Source organism: Lampetra planeri, chromosome 14, assembly GCF_965212315.1.
Source record: "Lampetra planeri chromosome 14, kcLamPlan1.2.h2, whole genome shotgun sequence".
In the NCBI taxonomy this organism is placed as follows: Eukaryota; Metazoa; Chordata; class Hyperoartia; order Petromyzontiformes; family Petromyzontidae; genus Lampetra; species Lampetra planeri.
Genome location: NC_136120.1, coordinates 1295884 through 1316625, shown reverse-complemented (window position 1 = coordinate 1316625; position 20742 = coordinate 1295884). Strand labels below are relative to the sequence as shown.

Below are 20742 nucleotides of genomic sequence, written 5' to 3'. Positions count from 1 at the left end.
TAGTAATAATGCCCAATATCCAGGCTATCCTCATCGAGTCTCGCAGGACTTATTCAGGAAGATCCAGCATTGTAATGTTTAGCCAATGCCATGATTGAGTGTAAGACAGGTGGGAGGAAGCCAGGGCCCCTGAAGGTATCCCACTCGTACCAAGGAGTTACGCTCAATGCTCCACTAAAATGAATTATTAAAAAAATCAATGAGCTCTATATACTTAGGTTTTTTCGGTAAAGTCACGTAGGTAAAACATCAAAATTAATGAAAATAAAATAAAAAATCACGACGTTTCGGAGGCAACACAAGTCTCCGTCATCAGGTGGGACCGTCACAGCCAGATTAGCTGCATCAAGTGAGGCAATGATTCAAGATGTAATCTCTTATAAGCAAGTTGGAGGGGGGAGGAGAGGGGGGGGAGCTCATCAGAATGTGGTAGCCAATGAATGGAACGTATCGGGAGAAAGGGGGGCGGGAGGGGGAGGGGCCAAAAAAATGGACGACGGCTTGGACGCGGTTGCTGCACACGCCAACACAATGGACAGAGAGGGGGAGTGGAGGTCTGATACACATGATAGAACAAAGGAACGAAAATGCCCATGTTTATACCAATGCTGGCTGAACAATGAAGAGAGTACTGTTAAAAAATAACTGGGAATGTTAACACTCGGTAAAGTAAAGTAAAATAGTGCCTGTCAGATAAGATGGTCCAAAAAAGTGTAATTAAGTCTTTTTTGCGTGGTTGATAACATCTTTCCAATGATTACTAAGTTTGTACCCATCATCACGGTTGAAATTATGTCTGTGTTTGTATATTTGTATGGCTTCGTGTACAAACCTTTGATGGTAGCCGGGAGGTTTGCAGAGAACCTTGGTCTCGGAAAAGACAATTTCATGAGAGCCCACCGAGTTGTAGCAATGATCGGCAACGGCAGAAGAATCAGTTCTGCCGTGTTTCAGATCTGACTTGTGCTCGCGGACACGATCAGAAACATGACGTTTCGTTTCTCCAATGTAGCAATCACCACAAATGCAACTCAATTTGTAGACTCCAGGATACTGTAAGTCAGGAACAACATCCTTCACAGATGGAATCAGATCACGGATTTTATGCACTGTACTGAATCGGACTTGGATCTTATGTTTGTTTAGAATTTTGGAGATATTTTTGGTCACGCCTGCTATGTATGGTAACATGATGGTTTTGGTCGGAGTTTCATGTGGCTGTTTCTGTGTGGTGGGAGAGACAGCTTGGCGGATAGTACGGTCAGAGTATCCGTTCATCCTGAGGGCCCGATGTACATGTCTTAATTCACCGGTCAGGTGGTGTTTGTCAGAAATGCCATGGGCTCTGTGGTATAGCGTTTTGATGAGAGAATTCTTTTGAGATGGGTGGTGGTGGGAATCCGGTTTCAAGTAGGAATCTGTGTGGGTGGCTTTCCTGTAGACAGAATGTCCCAAGGATCCGTCAGGCCTCCTCTCAAACAGAATATCCAAGAATGGTAGTTTACCGTCTTTCTCCACTTCCATGGTGAATCTGATGGATGGGTGTCTAGAATTGATGTGGTCCAAGAAGTGGTTCAATGCTGGGAGGCCATGCGGCCAGATGACGAAAGTGTCATCCACATACCTCTTCCACAGGGAAGGACGCAGGGTGGATGTCTGGATGGCGTCTGATTCAAACTTTTCCATGAACATGTTGGCTATAACTGGTGACAAAGGGGAGCCCATAGGGGTACCCTCATTCTGTTTGTAGAAGGTGCCATTCCAGGTAAAATAGGTGTTGGTGAGGCAATGCCTAACCAGCGCAGGTGCATCAGAATTCAATCCATGTTGGACTAAGTCCTCAATTATTGTTAGGGTGTCCGGTACTGGGACTTTGGTAAACAAAGATACTACATCAAAGCTGACGAGGATGTCATCAGGAGATAGTACCATGTCCTTAACCATAGATACTAATTGGGTTGAGTTGAGTACTGCCGAAGAGGTCTTGCCTGTGAAAGGGAGCAGAGTATCTGATATAAAACGGGCTAGTTTGTACGTAGGAGAGTTTATCGTCGACACAATGGGTCATAGCGGGGTGCCTTCCTTATGGATTTTGGGAAGACCATAGAGTCTGGGAGGTCTTGCCGCCGATGGTTTTAGAAAGGGACGTTTGCTTGGTTCGATTAGGGAAGTCGAACTCGTGATGATACTGTTGGTTTTCGTCGTTAGGCTTTTAGTGGGATCGTTTTTAATTTTGGAGTAACTCCCATCATTAAGAAGGTCCAGGATTTTGTTGTTGTATGAATCTTTATCCATGATGACCGTGGCATTGCCCTTGCCTGCCGAGAGGATTACTATATCATCTCTCTTTTTTAGGTCCGCGAGTTCAGAGCGTTCGTTTTTGCTGATGTTACTAGTGGGTTTCTTAGCATTCTTAAGAATAATAGCTATTTCAGCTCTTGCTACATCCACATGGATGTGTCCTATGCCCTCAGAGGCGGCAAGACCTCCCAGACTCTATGGTCTTCCCAAAATCCATAAGGAAGGCACCCCGCTACGACCCATTGTGTCGACGATAAACTCTCCTACGTACAAACTAGCTCGTTTTCTATCAGATACTCTGCTCCCTTTCACAGGCAAGACCTCTTCGGCAGTACTCAACTCAACCCAATTAGTCTCTATGGTTAAGGACATGGTACTATCTCCTGATGACATCCTCGTCAGCTTTGATGTAGTATCTTTGTTTACCAAAGTCCCAGTACCGGACACCCTAACAATAATTGAGGACTTAGTCCAACATGGATTGAATTCTGATGCACCTGCGCTGGTTAGGCATTGCCTCACCAACACCTATTTTACCTGGAATGGCACCTTCTACAAACAGAATGAGGGTACCCCTATGGGCTCCCCTTTGTTACCAGTTATAGCCAACATGTTCATGGAAAAGTTTGAATCAGACGCCATCCAGACATCCACCCTGCGTCCTTCCCTGTGGAAGAGGTATGTGGATGACACTTTCGTCATCTGGCCACATGGCCTCTCAGCATTGAACCAGTTCTTGGACCACATCAATTCTAGACACCCATCCATCAGATTCACCATGGAAGTGGAGAAAGACGGTAAACTACCATTCTTGGATATTCTGTTTGAGAGGAGGCCTGACGGATCCTTGGGACATTCTGTCTACAGGAAAGCCACCCACACAGATTCCTACTTGAAACCGGATTCCCACCACCACCCATTTCAAAAGAATTCTCTCATCAAAACGCTATACCACAGAGCCCATGGCATTTCTGACAAACACCACCTGACCGGTGAATTAAGACATGTACATCTGGCCCTCAGGATGAACGGATACTCTGACCGTACTATCCGCCAAGCTGTCTCTCCCACCACACAGAAACAGCCACATGAAACTCCGACCAAAACCATCACGTTACCATACATAGCAGGCGTGACCAAAAAGATCTCCAAAATTCTAAACAAACATAAGATCCAAGTCCGATTCAGTACAGTGCATAAAATCCGTGATCTGATTCCATCTGTGAAGGATGTTGTTCCTGACTTACAGTATCCTGGAGTCTACAAATTGAGTTGCATTTGTGGTGATTGCTACATTGGAGAAACGAAACGTCATGTTTCTGATCGTGTCCGCGAGCACAAGTCAGATCTGAAACACGGCAGAACTGATTCTTCTGCCGTTGCCGATCATTGCTACAACTCGGTGGGCTCTCATGAAATTGTCTTTTCCGAGACCAAGGTTCTCTGCAAACCTCCCGGCTACCATCAAAGGTTTGTACACGAAGCCATACAAATATACAAACACAGACATAATTTCAACCGTGATGATGGGTACAAACTTAGTAATCATTGGAAAGATGTTATCAACCACGCAAAAAAGACTTAATTACACTTTTTTGGACCATCTTATCTGACAGGCACTATTTTACTTTACTTTACCGAGTGTTAACATCCCCAGTTATTTTTTAACAGTACTCTCTTCATTGTTCAGCCAGCATTGGTATAAACATGGGCATTTTCGTTCCTTTGTTCTATCATGTGTATCAGACCTCCCCTCCCCCTCTCTGTCCATTGTGTTGGCGTGTGCAGCAACCGCGTCCAAGCCGTCGTCCATTTTTTTGGCCCCGCCCCCCCCTCCCCCTCCCGCCCCCCTCCCTCCCGATACGTTCCATTCATTGGCTACCACATTCTGATGAGCTCCCCCTCTCCTCCCCCCTCCAACTTGCTTATAAGGGATTACATCTTGAATCATTGCCTCACTTGATGCAGCTAATCTGGCTGTGACGGTCCCACCTGATGACGGAGACTTGTGTTGCCTCCGAAACGTCGTGACTTTTGTTTTATTTTATTTTATTTTCATTAATTTTGATGTTTTACCTACGTGACTTTACCGAAGAAACCTAAGAATATGATTCCTTGCAGTCACGAAAGCTTCAAATCTAGAATCAATGAGCTCTACTTGATTTAGGCAGGGAAAAAAGTTATGAGCATGCAATGCCTATTTTCCTCAACGTTAAATAATTACACGTGCATGTTTATGATGGCAATGGTGTTCCAATCATAAAACGATGAGTCTGACGCTTTGTATTGGAAACATCCCGATACAAAGCCTCTCCGGGCAAGCTTGGTGGTTACGATGATAATGATCCTAACGATGGTGACGATGATGACTAAACTAAACTACTTAAAGTTATTTTTTTTTTTACCGGGAAAGGCCTGGCCACAAGTGACAGCTCAACAAAGTGGTGTATCACGTGGAAGTTTATAGCAGCCAAATACTCCAAACGCGTCATTGTTTGTTCTAAATGTGGATGGAAAACTGGAAGATCCGGAGAAAAATCCACGCGACCACGGGGAGAGAAAGAGACAGGCAAACTCTAAATATACAGCAGGCGTCAGGGTCAGAATCGGACCCACTAACTCTCCTGCATACCAAGGCAAGGGAGTTGACGTCTCAGTTTAACACGTAGGCTTTCGCGACTAATATCATCCATAATATAGGTTTTTGTGTTAGATCGTGTGAATATAAATGTGTCGTTAAACCTGCCACAAGGGTTCGTCACGTAAACAGAACATGATAATTCATTATACCAGTACAGCACACCGGAGTGTTAGTGAGAAATTCCACAACATTTAGAATCTGAGTAATTGTAAATGTTGTGGATTTGAGTAATTACTCTTTGGTTATTTCGGTAAAGTCACGTAGAAAGAAAATAAATTAAATAATAGAATACGATGTTTCAATTGCAACACAAGCAGTCGTCATCAGGTAGAACTAAATTTGAGAGAGACAAACACAGACATGGAGACACAAAGACAGACACACAAGCAGAGAGAGAGAGAGAGACAACACAGAGACACACGGACAGACACACAAGCAGAAAGAGACAACAAATTTAGTTCTCCCTGATGACGACTGTTTGTGTTGCAATCGAAACGTCGTATTCTATTATTTAACTTATTTTCTTTCTACGTGACTTTACCGAAATAACCAAAGAGTAATTCCTGCAGTCACGAAAGCTTCAAATCAAATCTGAGTAATTGTAAATGTTGTGGATTTAAGTAATTGTTAATGTTGGGGATTTGCTCTCCAACACACCGGTGTGCTGTACTAGTGTAGTAACGCTTACGACTCGTTGACACCGGAGTTGGAGGCACACTTGTTTATTTGAATACCAACTTTGTGACATACACAATTGAGGGGGTATCGGCCCCCTCACCCGTCTATCTGAGGACACACCTCTAGGCTAACCTTAGCCTGCCTCTGAGTCCTCCACTAATGGGCTAGGGGAGGATATCTTGGCCCGACACTGGTCAGTCGGGCCCGGTACCCAGAGTCCAGACCAGCATTGGCTCTGGCTCTGGTACCACGCCACTGGCTCGAGCCTGCGCGGTCCTGATAAGGACGGCGTACCAGGGGGAGTCCAGGGCTCTATCTCAGACGTCTTCCTCCTCCTCTTCTTTAGCTAAACATCACTCCCGAGCCTCCCGATACATTCCCATTTTATACACCCCCCTCCCTGAGGGGTGGGGCCCCGGGGGATCGTAACGTCCGAAGCGCGGACGTCGTAGAGGGCACCTGCCCGTGCACTGACGTAGCCCCGCCCACTGTGCTTGTTTACCATAGGCTGCCATGCATAACGGGCTCTCTGTAACAGCCCTACATCACTCCCCCCCACATAGCATGCAGCCGTCCCGGCTGCCAACATACAAAAATTTGACAATAAAGGTGCCTTCACCCCCTCACGTGTGCCTCACTATTTTTTGAACCATAACAGGAACCAGAACAAGACACAACAACAAGATGAGAAACAACCCGTCGCACCCCCCCGAATAAATACGAATTCCGTAAAAAAAACAGCTTATATACAACCAGCAGGGAACCCACCCCGCACACACAACAAACGGTGAACCCAACATATGTACATCCGAGGAGCGGGAAACACACCATCCACACAACACCCAATAAACACAACAGCTATGTACACATTTTCCGGCCTCACAACAGTTTGCGCATTTTAGCGCGCGTCCTTGCAGCGGGCCCCTCACACGGGGTAACCCCGCGTGGCGGACCATCAGGTGGCGACTGTCCGTCTTGAGGTGAGCATTCCTCTGACTCCGCGTGACCCTCGGCATCCGCAGGAGGGGTGATCGGGCGTGAGCCCGTCACTCCTGATGCTCCTGAAGGTGGCACAGCCGGCAAGGCATTAGGTGAGAGCGACGGAGACGGACCCAGCAAGTCGGCCGACCCCCCACATGTTTGGCCACGCGCGTGTGAAGTGGGGTTGTGTACCGCAGCGAAGGGTTTTAATCTGGAGGGGTGCACGAACCATCGCCGCTTCCCCCACTTGATGCGCACACACTGCGGACGTAACACCTCCACCACTTCCACAGGGCCCCGCCACGGCCGCACCAGTTTAGAGGAGGTTGCCAGTGGCACCTGGGGGCAGTGCAACCATGCCTTGTCCCCCGGCTTCCACTGCAGCATGTGCGCTCGACTCAATCTGAGGCGCTCATTTGCCTTCTGACGGAGGTCAGAGTTTTGCATTGCAGCATCCCGTGCCTCAGTCAATTTGTCCAGATTAAATTTAACGTGGTCAGCCAGATTAGTTTTTCCCTGCGGCACAGGGATCCGCAACTGGGCACGAACAGGCGGGTCTGGTTCTCGGCCGTACATGAGGTAAAAGGGAGAAAACCCCGTAGCCGCATGGGGTGCCATCCGGTACGCCGCCAAGACCCCCTGAATTTGTAGGTCCCAATCCGTTTGCGAGTCCGAAACTTGTTGTGATAACATGGACGAGATGGTGCGATGCAAACGTTCGACCATCCCGTCAGTTTGTGGGTGATATGGGGAGGTCCGAATTTTCTTTGTGCCCAGGAGATCGCAGACTTGTCTGAGTAGTTTACCGGAAAAATTTCTGCCCTGGTCGGTCAGCAGCCTCTCCGGAGCACCTTTGTCCAGGACATAACCCTGAACAAAGGCCTCCACGATGGCTGCTGCTGACTGGTTGGCCAGAGGCCAGGCCATAGGCCAGCGTGTAAAATACTCGACACCCGTCAACAAATATCTATTCCCTCTGGGGGTGGCGGGGAATGGTCCCAAAATGTCCAGAGCGACCAGCTCGTTTATCCTGGACACTTTGATCGATTGCAAGGGCGGGTTAGACTCCCGTGCCGGCGGTTTGCGTTGTGCACATTGAGGGCACGATCCCAACAAATCCCCAACATCCCTCGTCATGCCAGGCCAGTAAAAATCAAGTTGCAGCAAGGCGAGAGTCTTTTGGGTCCCCAGGTGTAGGAGGCGCTCATGAGCGGCCCATACCACCCTACCCCGCAACCCAGTAGGGACAACCAGCCGATGTCGACGTGACTTCCCGTCCCAATGCATTAGCAGACCTTGGCACATTTCCCATGCGTCGGAAGCACCTCTTTTTCCCCCCGCCGCACCGCCAACGCGACGTCGCCACCCGAGGAGGGAGACATCCTCCATCTGGAGGCGCCCCCATTCAATGACGGGCAACCCCAACAGGGAATCTTTGCCCTGTTGTTCGATCGAATTAGGAACCATTGCATCGTCGTCGTTGGCGGCCGCCAAGACAGGTACCGATGTGTCCCCTGGAGGCCTGCAACGTCCAGACCCCAGGAGGCATGCACACTCGGAGGTGGTTGGCAAGCGTGACAGAGCGTCCGCGTTGGTGTGGCGAATGCCCTTACGGTATGTGGTTTGGAAATCGTAATCCTGGAGGACCTCCAACCATCGGGACAATTGTCCCGATGGCTGTTGAACCCTCAGGGCGTACTGCAGTGCCGCATGATCTGTGCGGACGGTGAAATGCCGACCGTACAGATATGGGCGATACTGTTGGACGAAATGGACAATTGCCAACAGTTCCCTACGGGTGACACAATACCGTTGCTCCGCTGGAGACAACACCCGACTGCCGTACGCAACCACACGTTCCACGCCGTCAACCACCTGGGAGAGCACACCCCCAATACCCGTGTTGCTCGCATCGGTGTCGAGCAAGAACGGTTTCGAAAAATCAGGGTAAATCAGGGGAGGAGCGTTTACCAAAGCGTCCCGAAGGGAGCAAAAAGCAGCTTCCTCCTCCTGACCCCAGCAGAACCGAACCCCTTTAGATGTCAAAGCATGTAGGGGTTTGGCGATAGTCGCAAAATTAGCGACGAAGCGTCTATAATACGACGCAAACCCAATAAAACTCCTAACCTCTCCCACTGAGGTGGGAGTCGGCCAGGAGCTAACACACTGCGTTTTGGCGGGATCGGTAGAAATACCTGAGCGCCCCACGATGTGCCCCAAATAACGCACCGACTCGCGTAACAAATGGCATTTTTGGGGCTTAAATTTCAAATTAGCAGCCCGCATCTTTAGGAAAACTGCCCGCAACCTCTGGAGATGTTCCTCAAAAGTTTTGCCAAAGACAATGACGTCATCCAAATAAATCAGGCACGATTCCCATTGCAATCCAGCCAAAACCAATTCCATCAACCGCTGGAAAGTTGCCGGCGCTGAGTGTAAGCCCATCGGCAACCGGTTGAATTGAAACAGGCCGTGCGGAGTACGGAAAGCAGTTTTAGGCTTTGAATCATCGTCCAGAAGAAGCTGCCAGAATCCCGAAAGTAAGTCCAATGTGGAGAAGAATCGCGCTCCCGCCAAGGCGTCAAGCGATTCGTCCATCCGTGGGAGCGGGTATGCGTCGGCAACCGTAATTTTATTAAGGCGCCGAAAGTCAACGCAAAACCGCAACGAACCGTCCTGCTTCTTAACCAGGACGATCGGCGCTCCCCAAGGGCTGTTGGAGGGAGAAATGATGTCGGCGGCTAGCATGTCATCAACAGCCGATTTGACATGGTCCTTTTCGGCGGGACTCAACCGAAAAGGATTCTGGCGTATTGGCGCGCTGTCACCCGTATCAATATGGTGACGCAGCAGATGAGTGCAGCCCAAATCGTATTTATCCCGACTGAAAACGTCGGAAAATTCCCTCAGTAGTGTCTTAAGACGTTGGCGCTCTAAATTTGACAGGTCCGTCGATCCCGCGCAAAGCGCCTCGAGCCACCCTTCATCGCTGTCCGAATGTGGTCGCGGTGCAGGGACAGCGCCGACATGACTCGCGACGGGTTCCTCACAGGGCACCGGCGTTGCGTGAGCAAGCACGGTCCCCTGTGGGACCACCACCGTCTGCGAGCCCACATTGAGGACCGCGATGAAGGGTTCTCCTTCCCCTCTCACTATGGTCTGGGCCGGGAGTAAATTAGGTCCACTGACCCCGGCCCTAGACGGTCCCAGCAGAACCCCTTGAGCCCCAATGCCCTTAGCGAAGGGCCGCCGAAGTTTCAAAGGAATTAACATTTGCGCCCCCGGAGGAACGCGCACCGTTCTATCTACGAACGCCGGCACCGTCGCGAACGCCGTCCGGCTCGTAGCGGGGGATGGCAGAAACGCAATGCGCCGGCCCGATGGGAGCTCAATGCATCCCTGGTCGATTAATATCCTAATCGGCATTTTGGCCAGGAAATCCGTCCCCAGCAGGCACGGAACCGCCAGCGAGGAGGAAACAAAAATCGGCCCAGATAATTTAATATCCCCGACACAAATCTGGGCTCGAATTTGTCCGATGATGCCAAGTGAACCCCCGTTAGCAGCAAAGAATGGTACATTAACAGGCATCAAAGGACGGCTCTGGGCAGGGAGAATGTTATAAATCAACTCCGAAATAATGGTCGCCGATGCCCCTGTATCGACCAGGATGCGCACCTCGACCCCATCGATGTGACCCACAACGGCCGACGACCCCGATGACGCGGCTACAACCCGATGGGCCAACACGGACCACTGGCTGGGTTCAATGTGAGTACCCAGAGCGGTGCGTGTTGGTGCCATGGTACGCGATATTTGCCCCCCCTTCGCTGCGGTGTTCGAGTGTGTGACGGGCGTGTGCGTGGGCCAAACATGAGGGGTGCCGCGACTCGCCGGATTATGATGGTGGAGCTTGTGACGAGGGCCGGCGTCCCGTTGAGGTGTCGTCCCGCGCTGCCGAGGAGAGCGGCACCCCGAGGCGACGTGGCCCCGGATGCCGCAGTTATAACAGCGTGGAAGCGCTGGTGGCGACGATGGACGTTGTAGACGGCTTGAACCGGCCCGGTCCTCCCGCGCTCCCGCTCCGTGCTGCCGTCGATGGTTGATGGCGCAAACCTCTTCCGCCGGGAGGGTGGCCGCAGCGACGGCGCGCCCGCTCGCCGCCTTGCTGGCCTTCCGTCGTTGAGAGGACAGGTTTGCGTGGAGGAGACGGGCCACTTGGAGGGAGCACATTTCTGCATCGTCCTGTGCGACAATGACGATGTCTAAGTCGTCCGCCAGCAAAAGTATCTTTTCTGTCACCATGGCGTCGATCCCCTCGTCGTCCATTCGTGGAAAGGCTTCCTTTGCCAGCGCCAGGAGGCTTGTACGGTACGCCAGGGGCGACTCCTTCGTCCCCCGCTGGCGATCGTAAAAGAGTTGACGACAGTCCGATGGTGGCCCATACACAGCGGACAGCACTTGCATCGCCTTCCGCAGCGTGGAACGCCTCTCCTTCGTTGCCGATGTTAGTGTGGCGAGGGCGTCGCTGTCGAGGAGTGCTGGCAGTGCTCGGAGAGCCTCGGCGTCTGTCCACTGTGCCATCTCCTGGTGAGCGAGGAAGCGCCGCTGGAAGCCGCCCCAGTCGCCCTCCTCGCCCACAAATTCTTTGAGCGGCGGCAGTCGCTGATGTAAGGCAGCGGCTGCAGAGGACGATCGCGCTCCCTCGTCTCCCTCACTCGACTCAGCGTCGGCCCGAAGCAGCGATGGCATCGCCGGTCGCACCCGTGGTGACGCGGCAGGCACTGTACTCCCGCCGTTGGACGCGATGCTTAGAGCGGCCACGCCCTCAACAGCAGCTGCGGCGATGGCGGGAGTTTCAAAATGTTGCTCCGTTGAAATGGCGGGAAGGCGCTGTGGTCGTTGGCTGCTGTCGCCTCGTGGCGGTCCCGCAGCCCCCAGCCGCGTGATGTTGTCGAGCATGGCGGCTGCGGCGTACAGCAGCTCGGCCAGCTTCGCGTGCGCCTGCCTCAGCCCCTCCGTCGACGGCTCCCCTTCCTCCAGCTGCTGTGGCGTGGATGCACCCAGCCCCGGCTGCTCGATGGCATCTTCAGCCATCTCGGGCCCTCCAACTGCAGCGGTGTCCTCCGCCCCTGGTACTCCGACTCGAGTCGTCCGGCGTGTATCCATGTTCGTACTTTGTTTCACTTCTGACGCCAGATGTAGTAACGCTTACGACTCGTTGACACCGGAGTTGGAGGCACACTTGTTTATTTGAATACCAACTTTGTGACATACACAATTGAGGGGGTATCGGCCCCCTCACCCGTCTATCTGAGGACACACCTCTAGGCTAACCTTAGCCTGCCTCTGAGTCCTCCACTAATGGGCTAGGGGAGGCTATCTTGGCCCGACACTGGTCAGTCGGGCCCGGTACCCAGAGTCCAGACCAGCATTGGCTCTGGCTCTGGTACCACGCCACTGGCTCGAGCCTGCGCGGTCCTGATAAGGACGGCGTACCAGGGGGAGTCCAGGGCTCTATCTCAGACGTCTTCCTCCTCCTCTTCTTTAGCTAAACATCACTCCCGAGCCTCCCGATACATTCCCCTTTTATACACCCCCCTCCCTGAGGGGTGGGGCCCCGGGGGATCGTAACGTCCGAAGCGCGGACGTCGTAGAGGGCACCTGCCCGTGCACTGACGTAGCCCCGCCCACTGTGCTTGTTTACCATAGGCTGCCATGCATAACGGGCTCTCTGTAACAGCCCTACACTAGTAACGAAATGGCACCTTCTGTTTACTTTACAAACCTTACTTATTGGCTGTGTCAGGTGGTGGTGGGTTTAACGACACATTTATATATTTTACGCGATCTAACCCAATAAACCCCCCCTCTATCATCATTCACATCTCCTTGCCACCGCGAAGACCCTCATTGTGAGGACGTCCCCCCCTCCACAACGCCGCGCGTGCAGGGGGGTGTTTCCTGAGGGGCTGCCGCCGTCCTACGTCTTCGTGGCGACGTTCCGCATGCCCCGCGACGTGGCGCGGCGCCGCTGGGACCTGTGGCGCATCGTGGCGCACGACGGTGCGCTGCAGGCGGCCGTCACGATGGACGGCGAGGGCCGCTCGGTGCGCTTCGCCGCCACGAGCCTCCTGCGCACCGCGCAGAGCGTGGAGTTCGTGGGCCCCCTCGTGCAGGTGATGGAGTCGCGGCGATGCGGGGGACGAACGATGCCGATCCCGTCATATTTGAGCTAAGAGCCATGTAGATCAGTGGGCCTTACCTGGTCAAATTAAAAATAGATTATTATATTATCCGTCCTTCTCTCTCGCCGCCAGTGCCGGATTAAAGTAGTGCGGGGTTTGTAGGATATGTTATGAAGGGGCCCTAAATTAAAAAAAATACGTAAATATTACAACAAATGTTTAACTTGCATAGTAAAGTAATTGTATTTTTTATTTGCTATACAGCCAGATAATACGACAAATTGCTAACCTTAAACACCCAGTCGTTCATAAAAGTTGAAGGCAGTATAGTACGATAGTAATAGAGCAAGTGCAGAGTCGCTGAACAGGAATTGATAGCTTGAAAGCATTTAGCACGGGGCCCTTGAAAGTGTGGGGCCCGTAGCTACTACATATGTAGCTACTTTTGCGACTAGGATAATCCGGCACTGCTCCCCGAACCCCTCCACTAGAATAAACTTGCCCTGTAGATGAAGCAGTGCCCTGCCTTAACCTCCATCCGTTCCTCTCTTTTTACCAGGTAAGGCCCTCTGAGCTAAATAGCCTCTTTTTTCAAAAGTGACCTGGCCATTCATTGTCTTCCTCTTCCCTCTCCCCTCGCCCCTCCACTCCTTCCCGTCCCTCCCCTACCTTTTCGTGATCCCCAAGTACCAGTCTATCGCGGCTACTCATTCCTCAATTCTTGTAGCATGCCCCTGTCAACCACAGTGCGTAATTTCCTGATTAAGCGCCTTGAGTGAAGGTGCTCTTTACACGTAAAATTCGAATCGATTCGGATAAGGTTGAGGATAATAAACTATTGCTTGCCTGCTCGTACTACTGCTAGCAGAGGGGCCTCCACTAGAGGGAGCTCTAGAGTGCGTCTCTCGAGGGTATTTGGTCTACTCTTCCACGCTGATCCAGACGTCTTGGACGAGGTGGACGTACCCACACATCCCCACTGCTGTTCATGAAACATGGGAAACGGGAGTTGTGGGTAATAGGGTTTCGCCAGTATTAATCAAGGCGCAAACGCACGATTTGCGTTTGCAGCAGCACTTTCCAAACTCCAGTCACCATTGCTGTGTCCACACTGTGGTTTGTTTTCAATCATGATTTGAAAGAAAGTGGTTATGCATAATTTGTTTGTGGGGCAAATCACGTAAATCAAAATGTGTGCTGTAAACCCTCCCCCACCTGACACACCCAACCAATACAGTTGCCACACGAACAACCGTGTGCTGGACAGCGATCAGCAACATTTGAACCTCATGGTGCTACCCCCAGCGGTCACATAGTACCCCGGCTCTCACATGTCGGTGATGCAGTCATTTTTAGCCTGTTGATGGTCATCTCGACGAGCTGTACACGATGCACCACCACTACGGTATCATTTAATAATTTGGTACGACGGTTCGCCAGTAGTTAAAACCAGCGTCATCAAGTGATTGTCAGACATCTCGTTGCTGTGTCTTGCATGTGAATGCTGATGGACAAATAATGCAAACCTGAAGAAATTGAGTTTGGCAAATGCTAGAATTTACAGCGTGCTTCGGATGAAAAACTATCCCACCTAATTGATTGAAGTTATTTACCATTTGCTGCTGTAATAAATCAGCCTCCACACCAACAATAGTTCCAGATCTTTGTAGTTAAAAAGATTAGTATTACAGCAAGTGCAGTACTTTTAGTAGTTGTGTGATTCAGTGCAGGATTGATACAATTGGAGCCATTTAAGTTATGGAACTCTGGTTTTTATTGCCCGAGTCGTGCTTTAAGGTGGAACCGTAGTTGTAAAGTAAAGGCACTCCAAAGTGTTGGGGGCGTTAAACACAATACATACACTTTATTTATGTTGGGTTAATCCATGACGAATATTCTCAAGTTGACATTGTAAATATATGACCTTCCAATTTAGAAAAGCTCTGACAATGCAACTGGAGGCTTCTGTGTGTACTCTACATGTACAGCCCTGTTGTCAAACCTCTGCTTGAAGAGGTTATTTGACCATACTTCACCACACTTTTTTAAAACTAATGTATTTAGAATAGCTTAATGTGTTTCGTGTATACGTACCGTACTTAATTCCAATTGCATTTTGGGGTTTTATTTCTTTCCAGAAATTGTTCGATGAGAAGTGGCATCAACTTAGAATTGTTGTGACAGAAACATCTGCAACTTTGGTAATCGATGATGAAGAAGTGGACTATAAAATTTTGGATAATATAATTTCAATTTTTATCAACGGAAAAACCCAAATTGCTAAATATTCACAGCAGGAAGCGACAGCGCCGGTGAGTCACGCAGCAAAGCATCATTTACAACTCATAAGATTTGAAAAAAACGGTGAATGTTGTTGCCAAATTTCTCTGTGATCATAAATTTACAAGGTTCTTTATGAAATATTTTTAATCTAGGTTGTAATCCAGAAAATAAGAATATATTGCGACCCTGGACAAAGCAAAAGAGAAACCGCTTGTGAGATTGGAGGTGTTGTGAGTATTATTTTGTATTGAATTTATAATTCCCTTGGCACTTTAAATTTGCATGATGTAAGCAGCAATCATTAAAAGTTTATATTTTTACATGTTTGTGGCTTTCAAAATGTCAACTTTAAAATACAGGTGATGCAGGTTCAAGTTGGCTCAGGTTGTGCAACATTGCATAAACAAAGCTTACATCCATGGGTTTTTCTTGTACCTTATGCTTTTTTTAGATGGTATTTCAACAAAATAACAAACACAGCATGTTTGTGTTTGTTTTCTTTCTCCCTCACACAGAAAGATGAACGGGTGAGCTCTTTTCATTACTTGTACCGATTTATATTTTTGCCGCATTTTTACCGAAGGTGGGGTTATTATGAAACTCCAACTCACGTTTTATTATTCAATTACATTTTCAACAAACTTGTATTCTCTTTATAAAGGAATGGCAACAAAATGGCAGCTTCAAACCTCTGTAGAAAATAATGAAATGACATCGACTTTCTAAGCGAATTGGATTTATCCCCGTGTTGATTGTATAGTGTTATCCTTCATTGTCACTCCACATAACCCAAATTAACTGTGCATTAACTGCAGATAGAGCCATGCAGTGAAGTGTGACCTTGTTGAATCGAAACCAGCCACATTTCCCACAATAGGCTGATGCGTGAGGAATTTGCAGCTACCATTGTGAACGTGACTCCTGGAATAATATGGTAAAAATGTGATCATTTAACTTTCATGCAAACAGCATATCAGATTGTTGTGTACACAAATATAATAACAACCTTTGTAAATCCATTTCTGTGTCAGTCATTTGGGTTTTGTTTATCATACTTCAACCACGCTGGTCAGTGTGGGTTTGGTGATGGCTGTTGTTTTGTTTTACTTCTTAATGTGATCAGAAAAGCAATACGTGAATGTGTGCCAGCAGTCAGTGACCTGAACCCTATCTCCACGACAGTGCAAGGAAATCCAGGCATTGGTGGGAACACTTCCTGAACCGTGTCAATGTCCGGCAGGGAGTCCTGGTCCGTATGGCATGCGAGGCTTCAAGGTGATTGCCTGTGCACGTGAGACAACGTTAAAAAGTTTTTACGTAACAAAAAAAGAAGCATGAATTGTGAAAGTTATCTAGGGATGCTATGGATTGCTGCACGCTTATTGTAAATCGCGGAGGAGCTCTAGTGGATTTCTTTGGGTTGTGCCGTGCATTGTCTGGCATGCTATCCGACGCTTCGCTCCGTAACGTATTCACAAACTGGACTAAATAGATTTTCTCGAAGGCACAACCGTTATAAAGCACAGCTGAGAAAGCCTACAAAAGAAGAAGAGTTCTCAACTACAATCCAATCCTGGGATCAATTTGTTACATTGAACTCAATGTCTTCAAGATCTTCTATGGACTGGCCTCTGCACCTACCCCCTCTGTCCTCTTATCTCACTCTCCTCCCCTCCATGCACTCTCTGCTCCAGTGACCAAGGCTTTCTGTCGAAGCCCACAGTCAATCTTTGATCAGTGGCAGGTCGATAATTTCCTCTGCTGCCCCTGAGGTGTGGAACTCACTTCCTCCAAACATCCACGCCATCAGCTCCCCAACCCCTGTCCATGTCCAGCCTTAAGACCTTCCTTATTTTTCTTCTGCCTATAACTGACTGCAATTACCGGCGACACGTCGTACTTGAATTGTAAATGTTGTGGGTTTACTCTCTAACACACTGGTGTGCTAATTGGCATGTTTTGTTTACGTGACAAACCTTACTAATTGGCTGTCGGGTGGTGGCGGGTTTAAAGACACATTTATATTTACGCAATCTAATGTAATAAAACTTCTTATGGATATTGGTCGCGAAAGCTTACGTGTTAAACTGACTGTGCCCAGTCTATGTAGGATAAATGTTTCTGTACAGCATCTTGAGATGTGGTCGCATTTAGATACTGTATACGTTTTAAAAAAGCATTGTATTGTGAATTGACTAAAAAAACGAAGGAGTTGAAAATAAATGTCGAACGTAAATATTTTCATTACTATTTCATATCATCATTCCCCAGCATTTTTACCAGCAGTGTTTCATACCATAAAATAAACGCGGAACATATCTACCTGTACTTGAAAAAGTAATTGACTCAACGTACATTAGTATCTTAAAGAAAATCAATATCCGTACAATATTTTTCACAATTCCTATCGGACTCGTGTGGGATTTGAGTTTATTTTTAAATGACGTACACAATTATTTCGTGAAAAAGAATGTCACCCCCTTGAGTGTCTTTTTTTAAACAACACATAAGTGTTGAAGTGCAGCCGGGGCACTAAGTAAAATAAATAAATGACGAAGGCTCGGTCTTTCAAAAAATGAATACATTACACACGCCCACATTATTTTGTGTTTGCAGAGAGAGAGTCTTCCTGCAATGAATAACGCTGCTTTTTTATTCCAAACCTAACGTCTTCATTCTCACCACAGTCCAATCCACTCTTACCTGAGCATAGCATAGTGGCACCCCTATCAAAATGAGAAACCACCGAAAAAAATGCCTCTATTTTTCAACAGCAGAAAAAGACGAGAGAGAGAGACTCGCTGTAGCTGTCACATGAGACGTTAAGCTTTCGTTGGAAGCACTTGCTGCTGATTGATTCGCTGCTGAAGTGTGCCCTGCTGGAGCCCGGGTGTCTGTGTCATTGCATGACAGGGGCACAAGGGGCACAAGGGCGAGAGAGGAGACCCCGGTGCCGATGGCAAGGCGGTGAGTGCGCCGTGCAGGGAGCCACACACCGCCAGCGCCTCACCGCGCCCGGCGCACGAGAGACAAACACAAGATACAAACGGCGCTGATGCGCATGGAGTGGCGTTCGAGCGCTTGCATGAAGGCCGCTGCATGTAGGCCAGGCTTGCGTGTCGTGGTGGTGGTGACTTTTAAATGTAGAACGTCGTTGACAGTATCTGTAGAGCATCAGACAAAAAAAATGCTACTATTGATAAATAAATACAGGTGTTAAGATGTTAATACTTGTATTTATGCCAGAAAGGGCAAGCCTTTATATCATCTTGACACTGGCAAAAAGGGTCCCGTAGATATTTGTAATATTGCTTTGGCGGTGGTGGACAAGCACAATAATAAGAACTCAATTCATTTGTCAACAACACAGAGCCCTAGAGCGGAAAGCTATATAAAAAGGGCTATATTTTGGGCAATAGCGCTTCGAATCTTCTGTGTCTCTAAGGCTGCCTTTCTTCAGCTGTGAAGTAGGGCCATTTGATTCTTACACACATGGAGTATGCTTTGAATCACGCACATTATAAAAATAATGTGTGAAGCATGCGCCGGATGTAATTAGTTAATACAATCCCTGGAACTACGGGAGATCCTACATACACCACAAAAAAAGATGATTATCGATCTGTAAATAGAATTGCTACTGTATATTGTGACAATTCATTGCCACCAATCAAGGTGAATCGATATTTGCCTTCAAAGCATGTCGCCAAACACGAGCTTAACTTTGTAACTGTTGTTCATTATATGTAGTATTTATTAATAGAAGATAATTAATTTATTTGGCTACGTGATGGCATCCATGGCTTTAGCAATGGTGACATCTTGATCTCGATTTTGATTTATTAAGCGTGTCGCATAAATCAATAGTAATGCATAAATTATAAATTGCATACGCAGAGCACAGTCAGCAATAGTCATCGTAAATCCTGGCTGGCTTTACTTGGATAAAAAATAAGCATCAGCGGGGAACAACTATATCATATGTGAGTGTATATCATGCAGTTGTTTGTGTTATGGCTACTTTTCAAACTTTTTCTCATAACGTCTCAATCATCTGTCTCGAGGTCTGCCTTATCAATTCAATGTGTGTATAATGCAGTATAAGCAACACACTTTCTCTCTTTTCTGTGTGCCTCTCCACACAGAAAAGCCAAGTTATTACATTGACACAAGGTAGCCTATTCGAGTGTGTGTGTGTGCTATCAGAGTTTGATAATAAAGAAGTTGTGCGTTTTTTTATTTAAATTTAAAATGAATTACTTCATTAAACTATTGGCATATTATGACACAGACACGTGCAGTGTCACATCTTTCACATTGTGCAGCAGATGGGTGACAGCTTTATAATTTGGGATATAAAAAAAAATAAGCCAGCATTTCTGAATTCCTTTGCGTAACATGGATTGTGTTGGCGCTTCATTGCAGTGCCAGTGTTCATATAAACAGCACACAACATTCAACGATGAACAAAGCAAATTATTGCGTAACATACTTGTACGCTATCACAATGAGCCAGAAAACCAATACTGTATTGCATAAAACTATTAATGTCAATTATATACACAGGAAAGACTAATTGGGTATCAAGACCAGAAAAGTGTGCAAACAAGGCGTTATTAGATTTAGTTCTGCCCTGTGCCTCTCAGTCTATGCACGAATTGTATCTGGGACCACAAGTTGATAAAGTCAATCAATCACCAAAAAATTGTAATAAATGATTATTTTTTGCTCAATCATTCGGGCCCCTTGAAATATTGTAGGCACCCCGACATTCTGCCTACCAAAGGTAGGAATCCCCATAGATACGACGTGCAGCATGGCGCAGGCAATGATGATGATGACGTCACTAATGCCCATCATGTTATCAATTCCCCGCCAGTGGCACATGTGGTGACAGAGGTCAGAGTGGGTCACGTGGGGCGGTCACAAAGTCACTTCCTACGTGCTGGTTGGCTGTGGAGTTTTGAGTTTAGAAATCCACAGGAGCGCTCAGGGAGTAATCCTCAGTAACTTCGCGGCTATGCATAATAAAATAAGTATCTGCATCTCTATCGATGCCCAGTTGTAGCGCGATATTACTCATCCTCTACAGGATGGCATCTGAGTTGGTGTTATACAAACTCACGCACGCTTGTGAGTACGACTCAACAATGTCATCTCCTCTGAGCCACCTCGTTCCACACCTACTACACCTCGGAAGCCCCAGTCTTGCCACTCTTTCAAGTAATAACCAAGCTCGAACCTGCTTAGCATCTGACATCTGATTAAACGAGGCAAATTCAGATAGGTCTCCGTTCATACAGTTAGAAGCTGACAAATGTCATTCTCGAAGATTGGTGTACATGACATCCTCATAGCAGCTGTTGGCAAAGCTCCAGGTTGGTGTTTGTTCGTGACACCGATGCTTTATGCTACAGAGGTGTGATTAATGGACCAGCCCAGTGGGCCACTATTATAAGAGTGAATTCCACTGGAGACTCCCCCTCCGTATTGCTGCACGTACACGTGTGTACCCTCTTACCGCTTGTGTTGTGACTGAAACATAAACACGTGCAGTGGATTTTAAACTCATGCTGCGCAGGAGATTTTGTTCATTTGTAACCTGGATGTGTTGGCAGTTTGTTTTTGCCATCGTGCATTTTGAGTCCAAGAGGCTGTTTTTCATGACTT

The 20742-nt window shown here is 48.0% G+C and overlaps 2 protein-coding genes across 2 annotated transcripts in view; both read left to right on the top strand.

The window, feature by feature from the left end:
* Positions 1 to 15362, top strand: part of LOC144722278 (collagen alpha-1(XXI) chain-like) — a 31503-nt gene extending 16141 nt beyond the window's left edge. Inside the window, exons 5-7 of the mRNA XM_078600378.1 lie at positions 12555 to 12780; positions 14928 to 15101; positions 15225 to 15362. Of these exons, the coding sequence (XP_078456504.1) occupies positions 12555 to 12780; positions 14928 to 15101; positions 15225 to 15323 (499 nt within the window). The 3' untranslated portion in view covers positions 15324 to 15362. The remainder of the gene's footprint in view (positions 1 to 12554; positions 12781 to 14927; positions 15102 to 15224) is intronic.
* Positions 15363 to 16256: 894 nt separating this feature from the next.
* Positions 16257 to 20742, top strand: part of LOC144722277 (uncharacterized) — a 68337-nt gene continuing 63851 nt past the window's right edge. Inside the window, exons 1-2 of the mRNA XM_078600377.1 lie at positions 16257 to 16347; positions 17986 to 18039. Of these exons, the coding sequence (XP_078456503.1) occupies positions 16333 to 16347; positions 17986 to 18039 (69 nt within the window). The 5' untranslated portion in view covers positions 16257 to 16332. The remainder of the gene's footprint in view (positions 16348 to 17985; positions 18040 to 20742) is intronic.